Consider the following 19985-nt stretch of genomic DNA (forward strand, 5'->3'; position numbering starts at 1 on the left):
ACGCCGCACAGGCCCCGGCAACAAAATTAACTGTTCAACACGGTTGCCCTCTCACACTCAGGTTGTGCTTTACAGACTTTTATTTTAATTTCTTTTTATTTTTCAATAATACATTTTAAAAAAAAAAAAACATTTTAAAAAAACTCTAAACTTTTTTTACGGTTTCAAGGTACAAAGCAAAGTTACACCGATGTTGCTGAAAGTTCCAGAAAAACAAGAACGGTCCCCGCCCCTTTGTATGATGTCATAAGACACGTCTGCAGAAAATAAGACCTCCCCATCATGACGTCATGACACGCCTGCAGAAAATAAGACCTCCCCATCATGACGTCATAAGATACGCCTACCTCACGTGATCAAGAATGATCTGGAAGGTAACGCCCCCCTGAATCAGCGAATTTTTAATTTGACCTCTGACCTTAATTAGGGGGCCCCCCATCCATCATCTTGACAGAAGGTGGCCTTTATATCTCTCTGTTGCCTTATAAGCTATACATCAAAGTGGAACCCCCTCAGTTGAAAGTAGACTGCAAATATTATATGCATTAGTGAAGTGTAAAAAAATATTTAATATCTGAGGATTATAGACACATAACTATATAACTGGTATGTGTATGTGTGCTGTTACATTTCAGGATTTGAGTTCATGAAAGTTGCGACCACTGATGCAGATGAACCAGGCAATGCAAATTCTGATCTCCAGATACAAAATACTGAGTCAGGATCCACCACTGCCCAGCAAAGACATGTTCTCCATCGACCCTGTCACTGGAGGAATTAGAGTTAATTAGTTATTTACAATCATACTTATGATTAAATAGTTGTTGAGATATTTCGGACAGTCAATAATATTTTACATTTCAGAAAATTGCTAAATATACATTGAAGATCGAAGCAGCATACCAAGAAGGCATGGGTCTAAGAACAATTTGCAGGGCCATCATCACTGTAACAGACAGCAATGATGGAGCACCTCGGTTTGAAAAAAACTCTGTAAGTGGAAGTCAAGAGGTCCCTTTATGTTACTCATTACAACTGAATCTAAATTGATGAAAGGCACACATCCAGAAATATTACGTTTTTTTCAGAGGTAAACATTTTCTGAAACCAAACCAAGGTTTCTGTTTAGCATGTTAATTTGTGAGTTGCATATGATATCTTTCCTACCTATAGCATAGCATACTGTATGTTAAATGCAGTAAAATATGAATATTCTCTTTAGTACACAGCATGTGTCTCTGAAAATGTGGTTGGTGCTTCAGTGGTGACAATGCTAACAGCTGATGAGGATCAACTCAATACACCAGCCTGGACAATGAGCTATAAGATAGTTTCTGGAGACGATCAGCAAATGTTCAGTGTTAGCTCCAAACCTAACAAACAAGGTGCTATCATCAGAACAGTAAAGGTACACTCATGTTTGTTTATGAACTATCATAATTTCACTGACATCTGTCTTTTTTGGTTGATATTTTTAATGCATAATTTTTGCATTAGATTAGACAGTTAAAAATGATTCTTGGTTGTTATTAAAAAATGCAATATTGCCATAATTTTCATTTGAAATAATTCCACTTCTGTTTCTTCAATTCACTTCAGCCCCTTGACTTTGAGAAGCGACACGAGCACCTCCTGTTGGTGACTGTGGACAATGACAACCCCTTCTCCACCCCACTGCGCATTTACACAGCGTCAGTGACAGTGAGAGTGAAGGATGAGAATGAGGCCCCTGTCTTCCGACCAGGTGAGAGGATCATCTCCAAACCAGAGGATCTGCCTGCAGGCACTGAACTGGTCACCTACTCGGCTACTGATCCAGATACAGAGAGAAAACAGACTGTCAAGTGAGTTTTGAATTCAATGTCAATCTCTTCAACCAAATTATCTGTACACAAACATGTGTGATTGTGGGTGCACTGCACACACACAAACATGTCCTCACTTGCACACAATAAAACACACACACAGAGAGAGAGAGAGAGAGAGAAAAATTAATGTATTATGTCTCAGGTACAAGATTGGCAGTGATCCTGCTGGCTGGCTGCTGATCGACAGTCAGACTGGACTGATCACTGTCAGGAGCTCCATGGACAGAGAATCTGACTTTGTCCAGGATGGGAAATACACAGCTCTGATACTTGCAGTTGATGATGGTATGAAGTGGGATTCTAGCCTCATGAAATTTCAAAAATGAAAATAAAATCTACTGAATTAAATGATCTAGATCTATTGGAAAAAAATCCTTAATTTAATTATTATAGCTATAATGATATAAAAGAAGAAATACATTTATTTATTTCCTTTCTGTTTTCTTTTTTCCCCCTGTACTGTAGATGATGATATTCCTGCCACAGGCACTGGGACACTGCACTCTTAGAAAATTCCCTGTAAAATTACAGTACAGTACAGGCAGCACGGTTGCCAGTACTTTACCGTAGAATTAAGGTGCGATACAGTACTGTAATACAGTTGACAGTAATCATGTGATTGCTGTTTTACTACAAGGTTGTACTGTACTGTACTATACAGTACAGTACTGTTTTTTGTTACTGTTACTGTTTTTTTTTTTACATTTAATTTAGTATTCCTCAATTGCATTTATTTATTAATCAATGTATTTATCTATCAACCAACACTTACATATTATGACAACAATATTTAGTTTAAGTATTTAAACAAGTGAAATGTTAAGTCACACAGAACAATCTTACATGAAACACTTTTATTTATCATTCTTGAAGATATTTCATTCATTTTACACAAGCTGAAACATTGAAACACATTAAAAACACTGACACACATTACAATATCATTAACTTTTGCTACACAGAGAGAGACCGACCGAGACTCTGCAAAGGCGATTTCAACATTAAGGTGTTGCTTCAATTATTTTAGTTTAAAGCAGAGCTAGTATTTAATCAAGTATTTAAACAACTAATTACATTAGTTTGAAACACAGGTCCTCCTCTACCTATAGCCCCACACACACACACACACACACATACACACTTATATTGCATTAAAACCATTAACGAGAGTCACTCTTCTTACTCATGCAAAGGCAACATTTTGAACAGTTGTTGCTTCAATAATTTTACATTTTAAAAAGTACAGAGCAGACTGTCAAGTTTCAAACAGAACTAGTATTACTTCAAGTATTTAAACAAACAAAAGTTTGAAACAGGTTCTCCTCACGCATTAACACACACACCACCTTCCTTCTCTTCTTATCTTTTTTCATTTTGTTTTTCATCTGGCACTGTGACGTCACACACAATCTAGTGTAATGTTTAAAGCAGAACTATTTTAACTCAAAAGTCTGAAACAAGTAAATCAGTCCCCACCCCCACCCACCCACTGATACAAACATCACTCAAAGACACCTCTCTCCCCTGCTTTTTTTCCCCTTTCTTCTCTGAGCTGCTCACACAAGTGGTATCACATACATACATGCACACACAAACATTTAACCCCCCCTCCCTCTCTCTCTCTCTCTCTCTCTCACACACACACACACACAAAACCTGTTAGATGTAACTGCTTAGTTAGAGGTCTGCCATTCAAAGTCCAGCAAGGAGCGAATGAAGTTATTAACGTGGGAGTTGATGGGTGGTGCTTTTTTCTGGACAATTCGTCCGGTCTTCTTGCTCACTCCCTGTCGGGCTGTGCATTTCTTTCCATCTTCCGGATTAATTCTCACCAGAAATCTATAATGTGAGATTACATTTTAACTTCCAGTCTATAATTTTATAATTGATAAAAATAAAACATACAGAATATAACTTACCTCTGAACAAGGTCCAAAGTGCATGCAGCTGACTCTTGGTATTCCATGTTTAAGACGTAATACGATGCAAAAAGAGTGGCGAAGGCAGCAGGAAAACTGTCTGATCCAGTGAATGTAATAGCAACTGTTCCTTCAATGGACACCATCCATCTTTTTGCTGTCATGAGCGAGGGTCCTAAAACAAAACAATGTACTTTATTTTGAATACGAACTTCAAAAATACTGAAAACTGAAACAATGCAATAACAGACCGAGTTCAGATGTACACCCTATAGAGAATATCTGAAAATCCTTGATGACAAAGCAGTGGTTTAAGGTATTATCTGGAGTCAACCAACCCATAACCCTGTTGTTTCACATTACTAAGTGCTGTCAGAAGGTATGAAAACTACAAGACTTGGTACAACATAGACCAAATGGTGAAACATCAGCCAGCACTAACTGATAAGGGCAAAGAAGTTTCATTTTCATCTGTTAGCATTAGCAAATTTGGTCACTGTTGTCCCAAATGCTGTGGTTCTTTTACCTACCAGCAGCACTCACCAGACTCAAAGAACAGAGGTACAGAGATAGTTTCAGAACCCAACTATAGCTGCCAAACTGTGGAAGAGACTGCAAAAAGATAGGACCAAGATTCTGCTAACCAGGGATCCTTAAAAAAAAGCAGTGGAATACCCATACCCATATTCTATCAAATTCAGATTAATGAAGATTAATAATATTTATGCAATGTAACACAAGTGGGAGTGAGGTTGTTCGTGGATATCCTCTCGGGTGTAGTTCAGACAAAGGTAACCACACACATAAGGAGATCCAAGAACAACCTCACAACCACAAGTGTTATATGGCTTTTATAAAACCATTCCATTGCTAAATAATAAAGTTTACATACAAATGAAGAGGAAAAACATACTTACCAAGCATAATGAGTCTGGGTGTGTCAGGCAATCTCTCGTGCCCCTCTATGTCTGCCACGGTTTCAGTGACCTGTATAAAACAAAACAAAACAAAAAAACATGGGCATTACAGTTTGTTAATTTGTCATGCTATTACTTACAAAAAATTAAATGTTAGATGTCTTTGTAGAGCAATACTTACATCAGCCAGAATGAAGAGAGAATCTGTCTGCTCTCTGAAGAATGCCATTAACAGCAGGATCGCTGAGATTGCCATGAGGTTGGTGTCATCTAATGTCCTAGTGTCATTTCCGATCTCCGTTAACAGGGACTGGATATCCCCTTTCCATTTCAACCTCTGTTGCAAGAAGAAGTTGACAATTAAGCCTGCCCTTACTCAGAAAAGCCTGTCAGCCTTGAAAGAAGGTCGATCCCTGTCAATTTTTCAAAATGTAAACAAAGCCATCTCTTCTGGGATAGAAAGGGCCACTCCTCCAGTATTGTAGAAACTTGAGGAGGGGGCTGGAGTTGATAAGATCACGTTGTTTAACGTATGTCAACTGCATAAGGTCATCAACCCTAACCATGTCCACCCGTCTAGGTCCCTCAGTTTTGTATAGAGTCACTAACATCTGCCTTTTGACTTCCAGGGAATCTGAGGTTTCACCTTCAGGAAGGTCCTGAGGTTGCCAATCAACACAACCATAACTGTCCAATTTATTAAATGAGTTCTTTTGGGGAATGCTTTCGATTTGCTCTCTTTGGTTTTTACTTAATTCTGGCAAGGGTGTTGTTTCTGTTCACATGCTCAACTCTGGTTTTAATTGATTTAGAAGGGATGTGTAGCCACATCCCAAGCGTTCTCCTTCATCAGTCACATCCCCAAAGGTTTTGGGGTACTGTGCTACCACAGTCCTGGCTATCTCAGCACACTGAGCTCTGGTTGGGTTAACACAATGCAATCTGACAGCATCTATGATAACCCTAATTATTTGAAGTCGGTCAGGCTGGGCTGCCCTTTGTTCCTGAGACATGGCATTTCTGAAGTGAAACTGGCATTTTTCCCCATGGAACCTGAAATTCCTGGATCCATTGGGAAGATGTAGAGATGGCAGAGGTGGCAGAGAGTGAAGATGAAGAGGAGGCAGCTGAGGGAGGAGATGGTGCAGGCAGTGGCGGAGAAGAAGTCGTTGGTGGCATTACAGAAGAAACGCCTGGATTCATCAGCACAGCAGAGTCTTGGGAGAGAAACAGAAGAACAGATAGTAGCCTTTTGCTTGTATGGTGCTTGTATGAGGTTTGTAAGGTGTGTGTGTGATAGGATGTGTTTGATGGGGTCTCAGAGGCCTAGGTTATAAATGAAAACTGATTGTGTTTATCTTCGGGAGTTTGGGGCATGTCCACAAATTCACAGGCAGTGGGCTTATCATTCCTGTGCCGAAGAAAACTGCTCCATCCTGCTTCAATGACTACCGCCCTGTGGCACTGACACCCATCATCATGAAGTGCTTTGAGCGGCTTGTCATGTCACATATCAAAGCCATTCTCCCCCACCCTGGACCCCTTCCAGTTTGCATACCCGAGCCAAGCTGCCTACAGAGGATGCAATCTGCTCTGCCCTCCACCCAGCCCTCACCCACCTGGAAAAGAGACTCATATGTGAGATTGCTGTTTATAGACTTCAGTTCTGCATTCAACACCATAATACCACAACAACTCATCTGCAAACTCGACAAACTGGGACTCAGTACCTACCTCTGCAACTGGCTACTGGACTTCCTCTGTCAGAGGCCCCAAGTAGTACGTGTTGGCAACAATACCTCAAGCAGCATCACACTGAGCACAGGGGCCCCAAGGCTGCTCTCAGTCCGCTGTTCTTCACCCTGCTGACGATGACTGCACTGCAACCTACAGCAACAATCACATAGTGAAATTTGCTGACGACACAACTCTGGTGGGTCTCATCACCAAGGGCTTACGACTCAATACAGGTTGGAGGTCCACCATCTGACCACGCGTGGTGCAGGGACAACAACCTCCTGCTGAACGCCAGCAAGACCAAAGAGATTGTTGTTGACTTCCGGAGAGGTCACACCCAACACCTGCCACTGACCATCGACGGTGCTGTGGTGGAGAGAGCGAGCAGCACCAAATTCCTGGGGTGCACATCAGCGAAGACCTCTCCTGACCACCAACACTGCATCACTGGCTAAGAGAGCTCAGCGCCGCCTGTACTTCCCAAGTGAAACTCAGGCGAGCAAGTGCTCCACCAGCCATCATGACCACATTCTACCGAGGCACCATTGAGAGCATCCTCTCCAGCTGTATCGCTGTGTGGGGCGGAAGCTGCACTGAATACAACAGGAAAGCCCTGCAGCATAGTGAACACAGCTGGAAGGATCATTGGTGCTTCACCCCCCCTGAAGGACATTTACACCACCCACCTCACCAAGAAGGCGACCAAAATTGTGAGTGATGCAAGTCACCCCTCACCACAATCTGTTTGATCTACTGCCCTCTGGGAAGAGGTACAGAAGCCTGCGCCCCCCACTACCAGACTCACCAACAGCTTCATACACCAAGCTGTAAGGATGCTGAACTCTCCCTCCTCTCCCCTCCACCCTCAGCTACATAACATCCTGGACATTGGACCCACAATGGCCACCTGCACTACTCCACTTGCACACTTGAACACTTGCACACTTGTACACTTTTACAACTTGGTGTTGTTGTCCTGAAAACACAACACTTCTGCTGCTCTTACATAACTTGCACCACTATGCCACTTTCTTCATTACTCAGGTCAAACAGAACTACCCAAGCCTCTTATTGGCCTGACTTTGCACTAGTTTTTTATTGACTGTCTATGCACAATTTCAACAAAATTTTGGGCTCTTATTTTTTCATTATTATATGTGCCCTCTTATTTACTTATTTACTTACTTTTTTGTTTACTTGAATGTTATGTTTGTCTGTGGACTTAAAATTGGTAAAATATGTCTTGTCTTCACCGTGGGATAGTGAGAAACGTAATTTCGATCTCTTTGTATGTCTGGAACATGTGAAGAAATTGACAATAAAGCTGACTTTGACTTTGACTTTGACTTACACAGTGGGCTTGCTATCTCTGAAATATTTGAATCCTTTCTGTACAAAATATAATTGGTGGACTCAAATATACAATGCATATGTGTGTGTGTGCGTACTGGGGTGTGGAATTTGGGGGCATAGAACAGAGTACAATACAGCGTAAGACAAAAATGGCACAATGACAAGTGCATTCAACTAATTGAAATATCATAACTTTATACAAACCTCTCCTTCGAAAGGCATCCAAAAATTTGCGGTATTGACATGGTGTAAGGATGTCCTTAATATCGTCTTCTGTCACGTAACAGAGATCTTGGACTTCTTCTATGCAAACAACTAGTAGAAGCCGTTCAAGAAGACTTCGCAGTCAGCTCCTCATCTAATTTTGGAAGTACAGAGGTCACAACATCAAGGATGGTTTGTGACATCCTGCCATCTGCAAAATTAAACACAAATAGAGTGATGAAGTGCAACCACTGGAATGTCACATAAGTGATAGACAGTCTAGCTGACTACTATCCATCACCACTCTATGTCCATACACATGTATTCCTCCTGAGCAGTCAAGCTGTGAACCCCAACATCAATGAGCAAAACGGACACATGTTTCTCCAACATCAAAAACACTCTGTTCTGATGAAGCAAAATCAACACAATCTTGCCAAACACAATTCCCCCATTGTCATGTGCAACTGCCACAATTAGTCCCTTGCAGTATTTTGTGTTCTTGTACACTACAGCCGACAATTCCGTTGTGTCTTTTCTGAAAACGAATTTTCTGCAAAATGCCTGTTGAATCAAGGGACTGTAGAGCTTCTCCTCAAAGTTGGTTGTTGGGCCTACCACTTGAATATTGGGAGAAAACAGCTGCCCAGTGCTTAAGTATGCCTGCAACAATTGATGTCGTTCTGCCAATGAGCTGCACAAGTTTTTGAAATTGTGTACGCTCCTTGCACAGCGTTTGAAATAGCAATGTTTGCTTTCAAAGCGTAGGGTCCACAATCGAATAAGAGGCCCAAAATGGAGAATAAGATATGGATAGTGCAACAAATAATGATGTTTGGCTTTTAACGGACAATCAGGGAACATGGTGTGTCTCAGGTGAATGTATTCTTCAATGAGAACCTTTAGGTAACCAATCTGGCCATGACTAATTTTTGCTGCACAAATCAGCTCTACAATTTCCCTCAATTTTAGACAAAGCTGCCACACTTGGTTGTCTACTGGATTCTTAATACGGTCTCCAATGTAAAGAGGAAGCAAGTGTAAAAAACACCAATTCTGTGCGGCATGGCCACCAAGCTTCTCACCATCTTCTTTAACATCACATGGCCTGTTGTTTAAATCACTTCCAGAATGAGAGAATTGTGAAATGCACCTGTTCAACTGCACATATGTAAATTGTCTCTCAATTTTCACCAGATGCCTAATGTAAACTGCCAAATCATATGAGACAACACCCTCAAACAAATCATGCCCCAAACAAGGAGGTAGACCTGGATCACACACATGAAAGTGTTTCAGGCTGTTGAAATTTAACTCCATATTTAATTCCATTAACAAGAGGGTGTCTATCTCTGAGTTCCAGAACACTTTCCCTGTAATTCTCCCGAGTCCTGTTGGGTCCTACCTGTCCTGGTTGTTCCTCAAATGTTGCCCTATCTATTAGGCAGTAGCGACAGAAGTTCTTACTACTGCTAAAATTTTCTGTGAATCCCCCCACACAATGTGATCCAAGATTGTCCCCCGATATTGCCATTAATGATCCTTTTAGACTGTTGCTAATTTCAGTTTCAATTCCAAATTCCTCAATGTCTTTCAAATCCGATATAAGAGGCGTAAAAATCTTTTCTTGCCCAAAGTAACGGAAGTCATTCTCCCTACACAGCAACACCAACTGCATTGGATCTGTGCAAGAGCGGTTGTGGGGTAAGATTTCACCCAGGGTCAAGTACACAGCCAATATTTTATGCTTCTTTTTACCAGACCCAAGAGGGTTGGCAACCTCAAATGAATCCTGATAAAGAATTACAGTGACAGATGAAGGGGATTCTTTCAAAAGAGCATTCTTTCTGATGGATTCCCCATCCATCAAGTCTTTTAAAACATCTCTCTGAGAGTCTGACATCAGATTCATCTTTGTCTCTGTGTACTGGTCTTTCACTATTGCCTGACTTAGAAGAGACTTTAGGGTCTCCTTGACTGGAATGTACTGAAAGGAGCGTTCAATGCCTGCTGCATCTGCACCTAAATAGATCTGAGTTGGTTCAACATAATTAAAAGTCTTCTTGAAAAATGTTTTATGAAGTTTGGTCAGATCGCAAGGGCCCTTCATGGCATCCTTTAAAGATATCTGCTTCAGTCAAATCATTCAGAATCTCATTGACCTCACTATCATACAGGTTCAATTTGGTTAGTTTATTTTTAAGTTTTGACAGGAGACATCTCATACCAGAATTATGAACCTCTTGGTATTCCTCTATGATGGTCTGGACCGTGCTTGCTGGAATGAGCATTTTAGCTTGCATTTTTAAATAAAAAAGTGCCAGATTGTTCAGAAACTGTGTGTCATCAAGCACCATATCATCCTCCACATGTACTCTGTCCACAGGAACATCAGTGGCAATGTCATCAGACAAGTTGAACAGCTCCTGTTGCTGTGTAGCTGGAGTAGTGTGACTTGCTGTTTCACACTGAACTAATTTATGATACCTACTCAAATGAGAGGAAAAGCTTGACCTAACTCTGAAGTTTTTGGTGCAACCTGAGTAGGGACAATTCACCTTTTTTCCATCTCCAATATGCCATCTCAAGTGTGCACACAGATTTGCAAAATCTATGCCATGAAATGTGCAACCTTCAATTTGGCATGACATTATAACATCCTGCCTTTGAACTTGAGCTTGAGTTTGTGCTTTGTCATGGTGATGTCTATACATGTACATCTAAATGACTGAAATTTCTTAAAACTGCATGAGCACTGAGAAACACCACATGCATACCAGTAATTAGCCAAATTTCGGTGTGACCTTGCATGTCTAATGTAGGTGTGTAAGAAAGTGGTCGAATAACTGCAGGCCTTGCAGTTAAGGACGGACATACTTGGATGTCTGGCACTGTGCTCAAACCCGTCAATTCTTCTCACTCTACTCCAACCACTGTAGACAAAGACAGAAAAAGGCAAAAGTTAAAACCCTGTTCACAACCTCACTTGTAGACTTTCTTCAATTATTTCCAAAAGCTAGGTTTACAAAAAGATAGGTTTTAAAAAAGAAAATGTATATCTTTTATTTTTTTTAGAGGGAAATGTCACAATCCTAATAGCCTACATTTTCTAGCCTAACGTTAGCAGATGCTACCTTGCAGGGATTAGACCATTTCTAACCCAGAAAAAATATATACAAATACATGACTTAACTTCACAATATAATGCTAGTAATGTCACCAGGATAGTAGCATGGAAAAATAAACTATATCAGACAACTGTTAAACAGGGCCAAATACATGTGCCGCCTGTTTTGAAGTGCTAAAATAATTTTCGAAAGTCAGTGTATGCTGGCTTTGTGGACAAGATTATCATCGCTTTCGCTTAGTCCATGAAATAGCAGACAATACGATACTACATTTGTACAGATTAAAATGACGGCATAAAGAAGGCTAGATGATCTTAGTTTAAACAAATAGGCCTACCTTGCTGTTAATTCAAACTAGGGTTAGCTGTGCTTAGACGAGAGTCAACGGGCTATATGACAGACTTCACAATATACAGACGTATGTCGCCAGGATAGTAAAATGGAAAAATAAATAATATAAGACAACTATTAAAAATGGGCAAATACATTTACTATTAGTTTTGAAGTGCTAAAATATCTGACGAGAATCGTCAATGTCTGCTCTGAGTGGGGACGAGAGTCGTCGACATCGTTTTCAATTTACTTAACGTTAGGCTAGCTTCTAGTCCTTGAAGTTAGCTGGTTATAACAACAGACAATACTTTTCAACGACAAGTCGATATTTTTAACTGTAAACTTACACAAGTTAAAAGGAGGGCATAAAGAGGACTAAATGATTATAAATTATCTCGATGAGGACTAGATGATTAATTTAAACAAATAGGCTATGCCTACCTTGTTGTTAAAGCTAGCTATGCTTAGCTGCTAAGCCAGAGACAATACTTTGCTATGGACACCAGCTTTGATACCAGCAAACAAGCTATGCTCGTCTTTTTACTAAACAAAAATCTAGAACTACACAATGCTGGGGTAAAACTACTTAATGAATGCGAAAACCAAACTCACCAAATGTCAATGACTTGCACTCATTCCACTATGGGTCATGTCTTCAGAAGAGGAGTAAAGTCGTCGGTTGGAAGAACTTCGTTCTCGATATTACAGCAAGGTGGCAGCAAAGTTACAGTATGCGGGAAAATGTACTGTAATATATTCCCGCGTCAATAATATTACACAGAATGCAACATTAACTACAACACTGTGCTGTAAAGACATGATATTGTATCATACTGTAGAATTTAGCTGTACTGTACTGCAAAACCTACAGCCACATTTAACAGTGTGGTCATTGAGCTCGATGACGCAAACGACCATCCTCCCACCATCAAGATGTCCATCACAGTCTGCAACCAGGACCCTGAGCCTGTGGTTCTGCCTGTTCTGGATGGAGATGGACCAGGACTCTCTGACCCCTTCAGTGTGGAGCCCATGGACCCAAATCAGGACTACTGGACAATTGAGATGAACACCACAGGTTTAAACACACCAGTTACTAAACCTACATGTTCTTAAGCATGACATAGTTCAGATGGCAGACAGGAGAGTACATTGTAAATGGGACTGTTAGTAATTCATTATAGAATGTCACATTGTTTTGTGTATTCATTTTCCATCATCAAGTTATACGTTTATGTCTTGTGTCTTCAATAGCTAAATAAAATCAATATCAATATATATTACATATATAAAACAAAGAAAACTCCAAACACTGACATGATAACCATTATACATAATAACCGTATTTGCACTTTATTTTCCCAGGAACTGGGGTTGTTTTCAAGCTCAAACCATCTCTACTTCAAAGAGACTTCAACATTGTACTGAGAGTCTGTGACAGTGGTGGACTTTGCAAAAACAATACCATCTTTGCCCAAGTGAATGATGGGAATTGTGTTACCAAAGGGTCTTTCTGCATCATCAAACCATAAACGCATTGTCAATGTTATTAATAGCTTTTGGTTAGTTCTAACAAGAGCGTAATGTTTGCTTCTAATTCAAACTGCCTTTTCGTAATGAAGTATAACTGAAGGAAAAGTAATAGTAGCTCCTTCTCTTAGTAGAAAAAGTAATGCTTACTCATTGCCTTTCAGGTTCCTTAGTCTTAGCTCTTTTCCTCTTCTCGACAAATTTCAGTAGAAAGTGTTGCAAGCTAAGTCTGTGAAATAAAGTATAATTTTCACTGAATTGCTTTAGTATCACTATTACTCAAGCAGTAGCGGAGTGGTAATCTGGAGCAGGGACGTGCACAGACATTTTGAAGGGCAGGGGCTCAAGTGAAAAAGGGCACTTCCCACATTCTTTAAATAAAAAATGCATTAAAACACATGGGTAATACAGTAGCAAATATCTGCCGTACTTATCTAATCTAATCAAAATACCCTCAGACTCATGCAAATGTTTAATACTAAAAAGATTTCACAGAGACACAAAGGTCTGGCTCAGGGACGTCATGCAAGGCAAAATTCAGAGGGGGCACAATCAGGCAATTTTTTTCGGGGGGTGGGGGTCCTGTTAGAGGGGGGTCGGTGATTTCTCCCCCAGGAGATTTTGACATTCTGGCTGCTAAACATACCATTTCAATGCAGTTTGGGAGGGACAGAAATACCTTAACAGAGCAGCAACCATCCTCTATCTGAGGACTAAGCTAAAGTATCTATTTTGTAAGTTAATGTAAAACACATAGGTTGGTGAAAGAACTGTAAGCTCAAATTCAGCTCATTAAAGCATGTTTAGACACACACATTTACACTTAGGCCTACTACACATGATTTTAAAAACAGTATCATTGCAGTTGTTATGATTTGATTGATATGTGACCTAAGAACAATCTTACATTAAAAAAGTCGCTGAGGTCTGACTTTGTGGTGCTCAGAAATTATTATTTTAATTTTAAAATTATTATTTTAATCTTAATTCATGTGATGAAGGACTTTGAAAGAAGTTTGACAGGTTTCAGTGCTGAGTAAGGTTAACCCTAAATATTGAATATTTTACTAGTAGGCCTAATATATTTTTCATGACCATTATGGCAAGCAATAGGCTACCTCATTTGTAAGTTGCTATCTGCAAATCATGAGCAAGTGACCTGATAATTATGAGCACGAGAGAGACTATTATACTTTCTTGCCCTCTACATCACGGTCATAGCGATCCTATATAAAACAACTTTAAGTCTCCTTTTGAACGGATGGCTATCCCTTTTCATTACATGGATTAGCAGCCAGATCCGTGAAGTGGAGAAACATCCAACGCAATGTCTTGGTAGGCCTAATGGTATTAGATTGGATTTTGTAGTCACTGCAAATCTAACACCCTCGTTTATGAAACTGGAAACAATTGAACCAGGATACTTTGCCAAATATTTGTAGTATTTGTATTTGTAAGAGTAGCCTACGCTACGTTATACTGACACTATGTAGGCTAACGTTAACGTAATGCTCTGAATTCGCGGCCAACATCAAATCCATAGTTCTAACTATTTGATCATCAAGTCAAAATTTCATGGTCAACTACAAATAATTCCACTACTTTTTATTGCTTAGCTAGACTACTTACCACTTCAACACCATTGACTGTATCTGTTTAAACTGTAACTGTAACAGTTCAACTGTTCAAACTGTAGCCTAAAGTTAACTGTAACAGTTCAACACAAGCAAAACATTGCGAGCTCAATGCACGTGTGAGTTGTTACGGGAACATACACAGACACCAATTTTAGGAAAAGGGCTGTTGACTGGTCATCAGCTATTTTGCTACGATTTATTACAAATCTAGAAGAATACATTTGAGTCGTTATAGGCTCTGGCTTATTATGGAGCATAATAGGAACAAAGTTATGATCCAAAAAATTATCAGGGACGAAATATCCGAGGGGGCACGTGCCCCCTTAACTTCAATGGGCATGACGCCACTGATGCCAGCCAGTGTGCTGGAACTATCCATTCTCTCCATTGCACATTTTATGTAGTTTGTTTTATTTTTATTTTCTTAGTGAAATAAATAAATATGTGAAATATGTTGTCAACATCAGTGAGTCTCTAAATCTATTATTTTTTGTAGGCCTATGTTATATATGTCAAAATCTGTGTAAATAATAGAAAGGTCGCTGATTAACACTTGCAATTCAGTGTCGTGATGGTTTTAAAAAAAATCTGAAGGTAATAAAAAAGGTATTAAAAAGTAGTAGTACATTTAACTTAAGTATTGCTGTATATACCCTGTTGTCCGCTCAGCCAAACTGAGTAATCCGGGACGAAGGGCCTTTGTTAGACAGGTAACCAAGGACCCAATGGTCATTATGAATGAGATCCAGAGTTACTTTGAGAGGACTTATGCTATACAATTAAAAGAAGTCAGCTGACATATGTTATTATGATTGTAGCAAGTTAACACGGCTGATCATGCATATGACTACCTACGGTGTTGTCTTGCTACAGTTGCATGTCATGTTTAAGTTTTCAAACATTTCACTGACTGCTGGTCAGGCTCTCTGTGGCCACCTAGTCTATCTGTAGCCTAAATTGAGGAAGCATTACTGGTGTAAAAATAAATAAATAATAATAATAAAAAAACGTGATGGGGGAGGAACCCATATCGACTGCGTGAAATAGCAATGTGTAGGCATTAACCTGTTGCGCCATAGAAATACCAGTTTGCAAGTTGATAAATAAAGTATCAAAAAAACATCAAACCTATGTTTACCCATGTTTATCAGCAATATAAACGTTCTGACTCTCCCTGTGCGCAAATTTTGTGTAAAATATGGACACGTTATAGACTTCTCCTGCCCATAGTGTGCGTTTCAATGCCTGTGTTTCATGAACTGAATTCTTAAAAGAATAGGCTGGACAAAAGGATACACAATTTTATTTGATTTATTTGCTGGCGTTCATGTGCCTCTCTACAGACACTTCAGGTAGCGGCGGCTACAGCCTAATCTCAGTGAAACGTTTGTAAAACTTAACCATGATACTTTGAAGGCCTAATAAATGGCTTGGGCAATGGTAGCATGATAACATGGTAGCCAGATAACATGATCAGCTATGTTAACTTGTTAGAATGATAATAACATTAGCTGACTTCTTGTAATCGTACAAGTCAAGTCAATTTCTGTAAGTGCCGTCAGCTGGTTCGTGGCGCAAGCAGGTAGGTACAGACAATTTTGACTTTTAAACATGTCATGCATATTTGTGTTCGTCTCTAGTTTATCAGAAAGTGAGAAATCTGCAAGCGGCCACATCTGTCAAAGACTCGTCATCAATCATGAAACATCATCAACGCAGTCAGTTAACATGGGGTTGCCATGTAACACCGGTTTTCCGCTTGGGCCTGCGGGTGAAGCTGAGAAGACGTCTCCCTGACTGCGAAATACAAATTCTGAGTGGCAAGCTACTGAAATGTCTCTGAACATACAGAGTTAAAACGAGTGAAACGAAACGTTGTGAACTCACAAAACAACTAGTATTAACAAAAAATCCGCTCCTTTAGGCTGACTCCACTGCTTTCTGTGACCCGCGTCTCTGACTCTGTCTCCACTCTCTTCATTCATTCAGGGCTTACTTCCTGTTTTGTTAAAAGTGCGACCTCTCCAACTTGAACCTGGCCACTTCTGATTGGTCAAGCAAGTAAGACCTTGTGTGAACAGGCGAAGTAATTCTAAAAGACTTGACAGAATGTCATTCTGTCACAACACACACACACACACAAAAAATGTTTGTATTATGGTACTCAGGTACAAGATTGGCAGTGATCCTGCTGGCTGGCTGCTGATCGACTGTCTGGACTGATCACTGTCAGGAGCTCCATGGACAGAGAATCTGACTTTGTCCAGGATGGGAGATACACAGCTCTGATACTTGCAGTTGATGATGGTATAAAGTGGGATTCCAGCCTCATGAAGTTCAAAAATGAAAAACTTTTTTTTACCGGTAATGAAAAACTATAACTATGGACTATTATTCTTATAGGTTTAGTCAGATTTTTTTTTCTTTTTTTTTTTTTTCTTTTTCACATGGAACCATCGTTTTTCGTTTTGATCTGTAGCCCCCCCGCTGGACTGGACCCCCGAAAGGAGGGTAGGGCAGACACAGTTTTCTGTGAATATCTCGAAAACCGTAGGGTTTAGGAGGACCTTTTTTTTTTTGTATGTTGATCTCAAGGGGCCATGTCAACCCATTCCATAACCACTCATTTCATGTATAGCGCCACCTAGTTAAACACAAAAAAGTAAAAATGAGGTGTTGTAATCTAAGGTATCTGTGACCTAACATACTCAAAACTGCACGAAATTGGAAGTGTATGATCATTATGACACCCTCTGTATGCACGCCAAGTTTCGTGGAATTCCGTTCATGGGGGGCCACACAATAAATTAATTTATGTTACTATACACCAACTGGCCTGTAGGTGGCCGGAGACAGTTTTCTGTGAATATCTCGATAACCGTGTGGGCCTAGGAGGTCCACCTTTTTATGTATGTTGGTCTTAAGGGGCATGTCAACCCATCCCATTACCACTTATTTCATGTATAGCCACCTAGTTAAAAATTAAAAAGCAAAAAATTAGGTGTTTTCATCACAATATCTCTGGCTGACAAGGTCAAAACTGCACGAAATTTAAAGTGTAGGATCATTATGACACCCTCCGAATGCATCCCAAGTTGTGTGTACTTTCGTACATGGGGGGCCTTACAATAAAATAATTTATGTGTACATTTAGTGACGTACACCAACAAGGATTCCCGGGACACTGAAAGACCGGGTACACAAAAACTTGGTGGGCATGTACCCCCACATGGATAGCATGGAACCGTCATTTTTCGTTTTGATCTGTAGCCCCCCTGCTGGACTGGACCCCCTGAAAGGAGGGTAGGGCAGACACAGTTCTCTGTGAATATCTTGAGAACTGTAGGGCCTAGGATGACCATTTTTTTCCGTATGTTTGCCTCCAAGGGTCATGTTAACCCATTTCATGTGCACACATGTACACAAACAGATACACACACACACACATACATACACAGTAATCATACGTATGACACATACTCACACAGTAGACATATGTACGCTTGCATGCACAGGCACATACGCAGGCACACACACAAGCACGCACACACACACACACACACACACACACACACACACACACACACACACACACACACACACACACAAACACACACACACTCACACACATAACATAAACATAACACAAACAATCAAGAATTTCTCAGAATTATGAACAGGCAAGATGGAGGCACCAGGGAACATGAAACTTGGTGGCCACTCCACTAAATAACTAGCCCTACCTGAACCGTTGCACCCAAGATGACAAAATATTTATGGTATGTTAGTCTCAAGAGCCCACATCAACCTAACCCATACCCACTCATTTGTGATTTGCACACATAAAGTACATGCACACGCACGTGCACACACGCACATGCACACACACGCGCACACACACACACACACACACACACACGCATGCACAGACGCACACATACAGACAGGCAAGCACACACACACATAAACACATACAGACAGGCAAGCACACACACACACACACATACACACACACATATACAAACACCCAACCACATAAATGCAGACACAAACACACACACAGGCACGCATACGCATGTGCACATGGAAACACACACACGCACACACACAAACTCACAAACACAGGCACACACACAGACACACACACACACACACACACACACACACACACTCTTATAAACAAAAGCAAACTCACATATGCACACACTCATTTACATGCACATGAGTTGCAGGAGTAGGAGATGGAGACAAATTGACAAGCTTGATTTATTTTACTTAAGAGAATATGCAGGACTGAGAGGCGGTCATATTTTGTACCAATATGCGGTACATCTAGTTTATTGCTGCCGTTACTAATGTTACTCTGTGGGTATTAGCCTGACACAGACATGACACTTCAAATGCTGGCATATCGCGTCACATTTAAAATTAAACTGTGTTAAGCAGACGTGAGCAGGCTGAACAGATCTGCAACAGAAGGAGGTTGCTATGTTAAAGGAAAGCTGAGCATAGACATTACTCTTTAAATATGTATAATATTACCGTGTGAAAATTTTTGTTTCTGTATGGTTGCACACCATATTTATGATGTAAAAAGAGTGTAATTCTCCATCAAATTCAATCATATCAGTTACAAACAATAAATAAAATATAGACCTCAATGAAGATTTTAACAACAGTTCTATTTGCGTATGCACAACTTTTTTTTTTCCATGGTAAGGATGACCTTTGCATGGAATTGTCCATGTTTATTGAGAGTGCAAGAGTTTGTTTAGGGTCAGTTTACCCAGTAGAAATCATGTGGGCTATGGGAAACCATTCACAGTGTTTATTTAGACAGGTCACCAACCTAGAACAGGAGCCCAGGACTGGACATTGTGTATCCAATGGAGACTCACCAAAGGTCTGTGTAGGCCTAACATCACACAGTTCAAGCCATCACTGCAGTTAGCTTACATAAACAGTCATTTCTATTGAGAATTTGGGTGCTCTTGTAATATGGATGCTAAAATGGTCAAATTGCCCTTTTGGTATAATTTTACAATGGACCTTCCTGTCACTTTTGTATATTGAAAGAATTTTGTGGAAATTCATACCTTAAACCTTTCAAAAAATGTCGGGACGGTGTCATGCAAGCCATCACCTTTCAGTTTTCTACTACAATTAAAAGATTTAGGGTGTCGCATTAACTTGCACACAGATAGGACTGTTCTAGTGTGGTCTACAAATACATGTGCCAAATTCAAAGGCTAAAGTGACTGTGTAGAAATGACTGCTGAAGGATGACAGCCATGAATCAAACTACACATTTTACAGCAGAGAGACAGAGAAATAACTGCAGTTACAAAAAATAACTGCC

The 19985-nt window shown here is 40.1% G+C and overlaps 1 protein-coding gene and 1 long non-coding RNA gene across 2 annotated transcripts; both read left to right on the plus strand.

The window, feature by feature from the left end:
• The first annotated feature begins 964 nt into the window (after nucleotides 1–964).
• On the plus strand, nucleotides 965–2459 carry LOC125307663 (B-cadherin-like). The gene is made up of 5 exons (XM_048263724.1): nucleotides 965–977; nucleotides 1263–1408; nucleotides 1600–1844; nucleotides 2011–2153; nucleotides 2334–2459. Exons 1-5 carry the CDS (start codon nucleotides 965–967, stop codon nucleotides 2375–2377), a joined length of 591 nt encoding a protein of 196 aa, XP_048119681.1. The 3' UTR covers nucleotides 2378–2459.
• Nucleotides 2460–4871: 2412 nt separating this feature from the next.
• LOC125306824 lies at nucleotides 4872–5425 on the plus strand. The gene is made up of 2 exons (XR_007195606.1): nucleotides 4872–4963; nucleotides 5334–5425. It is a non-coding gene; the product is annotated as an uncharacterized LOC125306824 (long non-coding RNA).
• The last annotated feature ends 14560 nt before the right edge of the window (nucleotides 5426–19985 follow it).

The sequence above is a fragment of the Alosa alosa genome, chromosome 14 (genome assembly GCF_017589495.1).
Source record: "Alosa alosa isolate M-15738 ecotype Scorff River chromosome 14, AALO_Geno_1.1, whole genome shotgun sequence".
Taxonomy (NCBI): domain Eukaryota; kingdom Metazoa; phylum Chordata; class Actinopteri; order Clupeiformes; family Clupeidae; genus Alosa; species Alosa alosa.

Coding starts and splice junctions, on each gene's coding strand:
- LOC125307663 (XM_048263724.1), top strand. Junction 1,409..1,599: donor CTATCATCAGAACAGTAAAG/GTACACTCATGT, acceptor AATTCACTTCAG/CCCCTTGACTTTGAGAAGCG. Junction 1,845..2,010: donor GAGAGAAAACAGACTGTCAA/GTGAGTTTTGAA, acceptor ATTATGTCTCAG/GTACAAGATTGGCAGTGATC.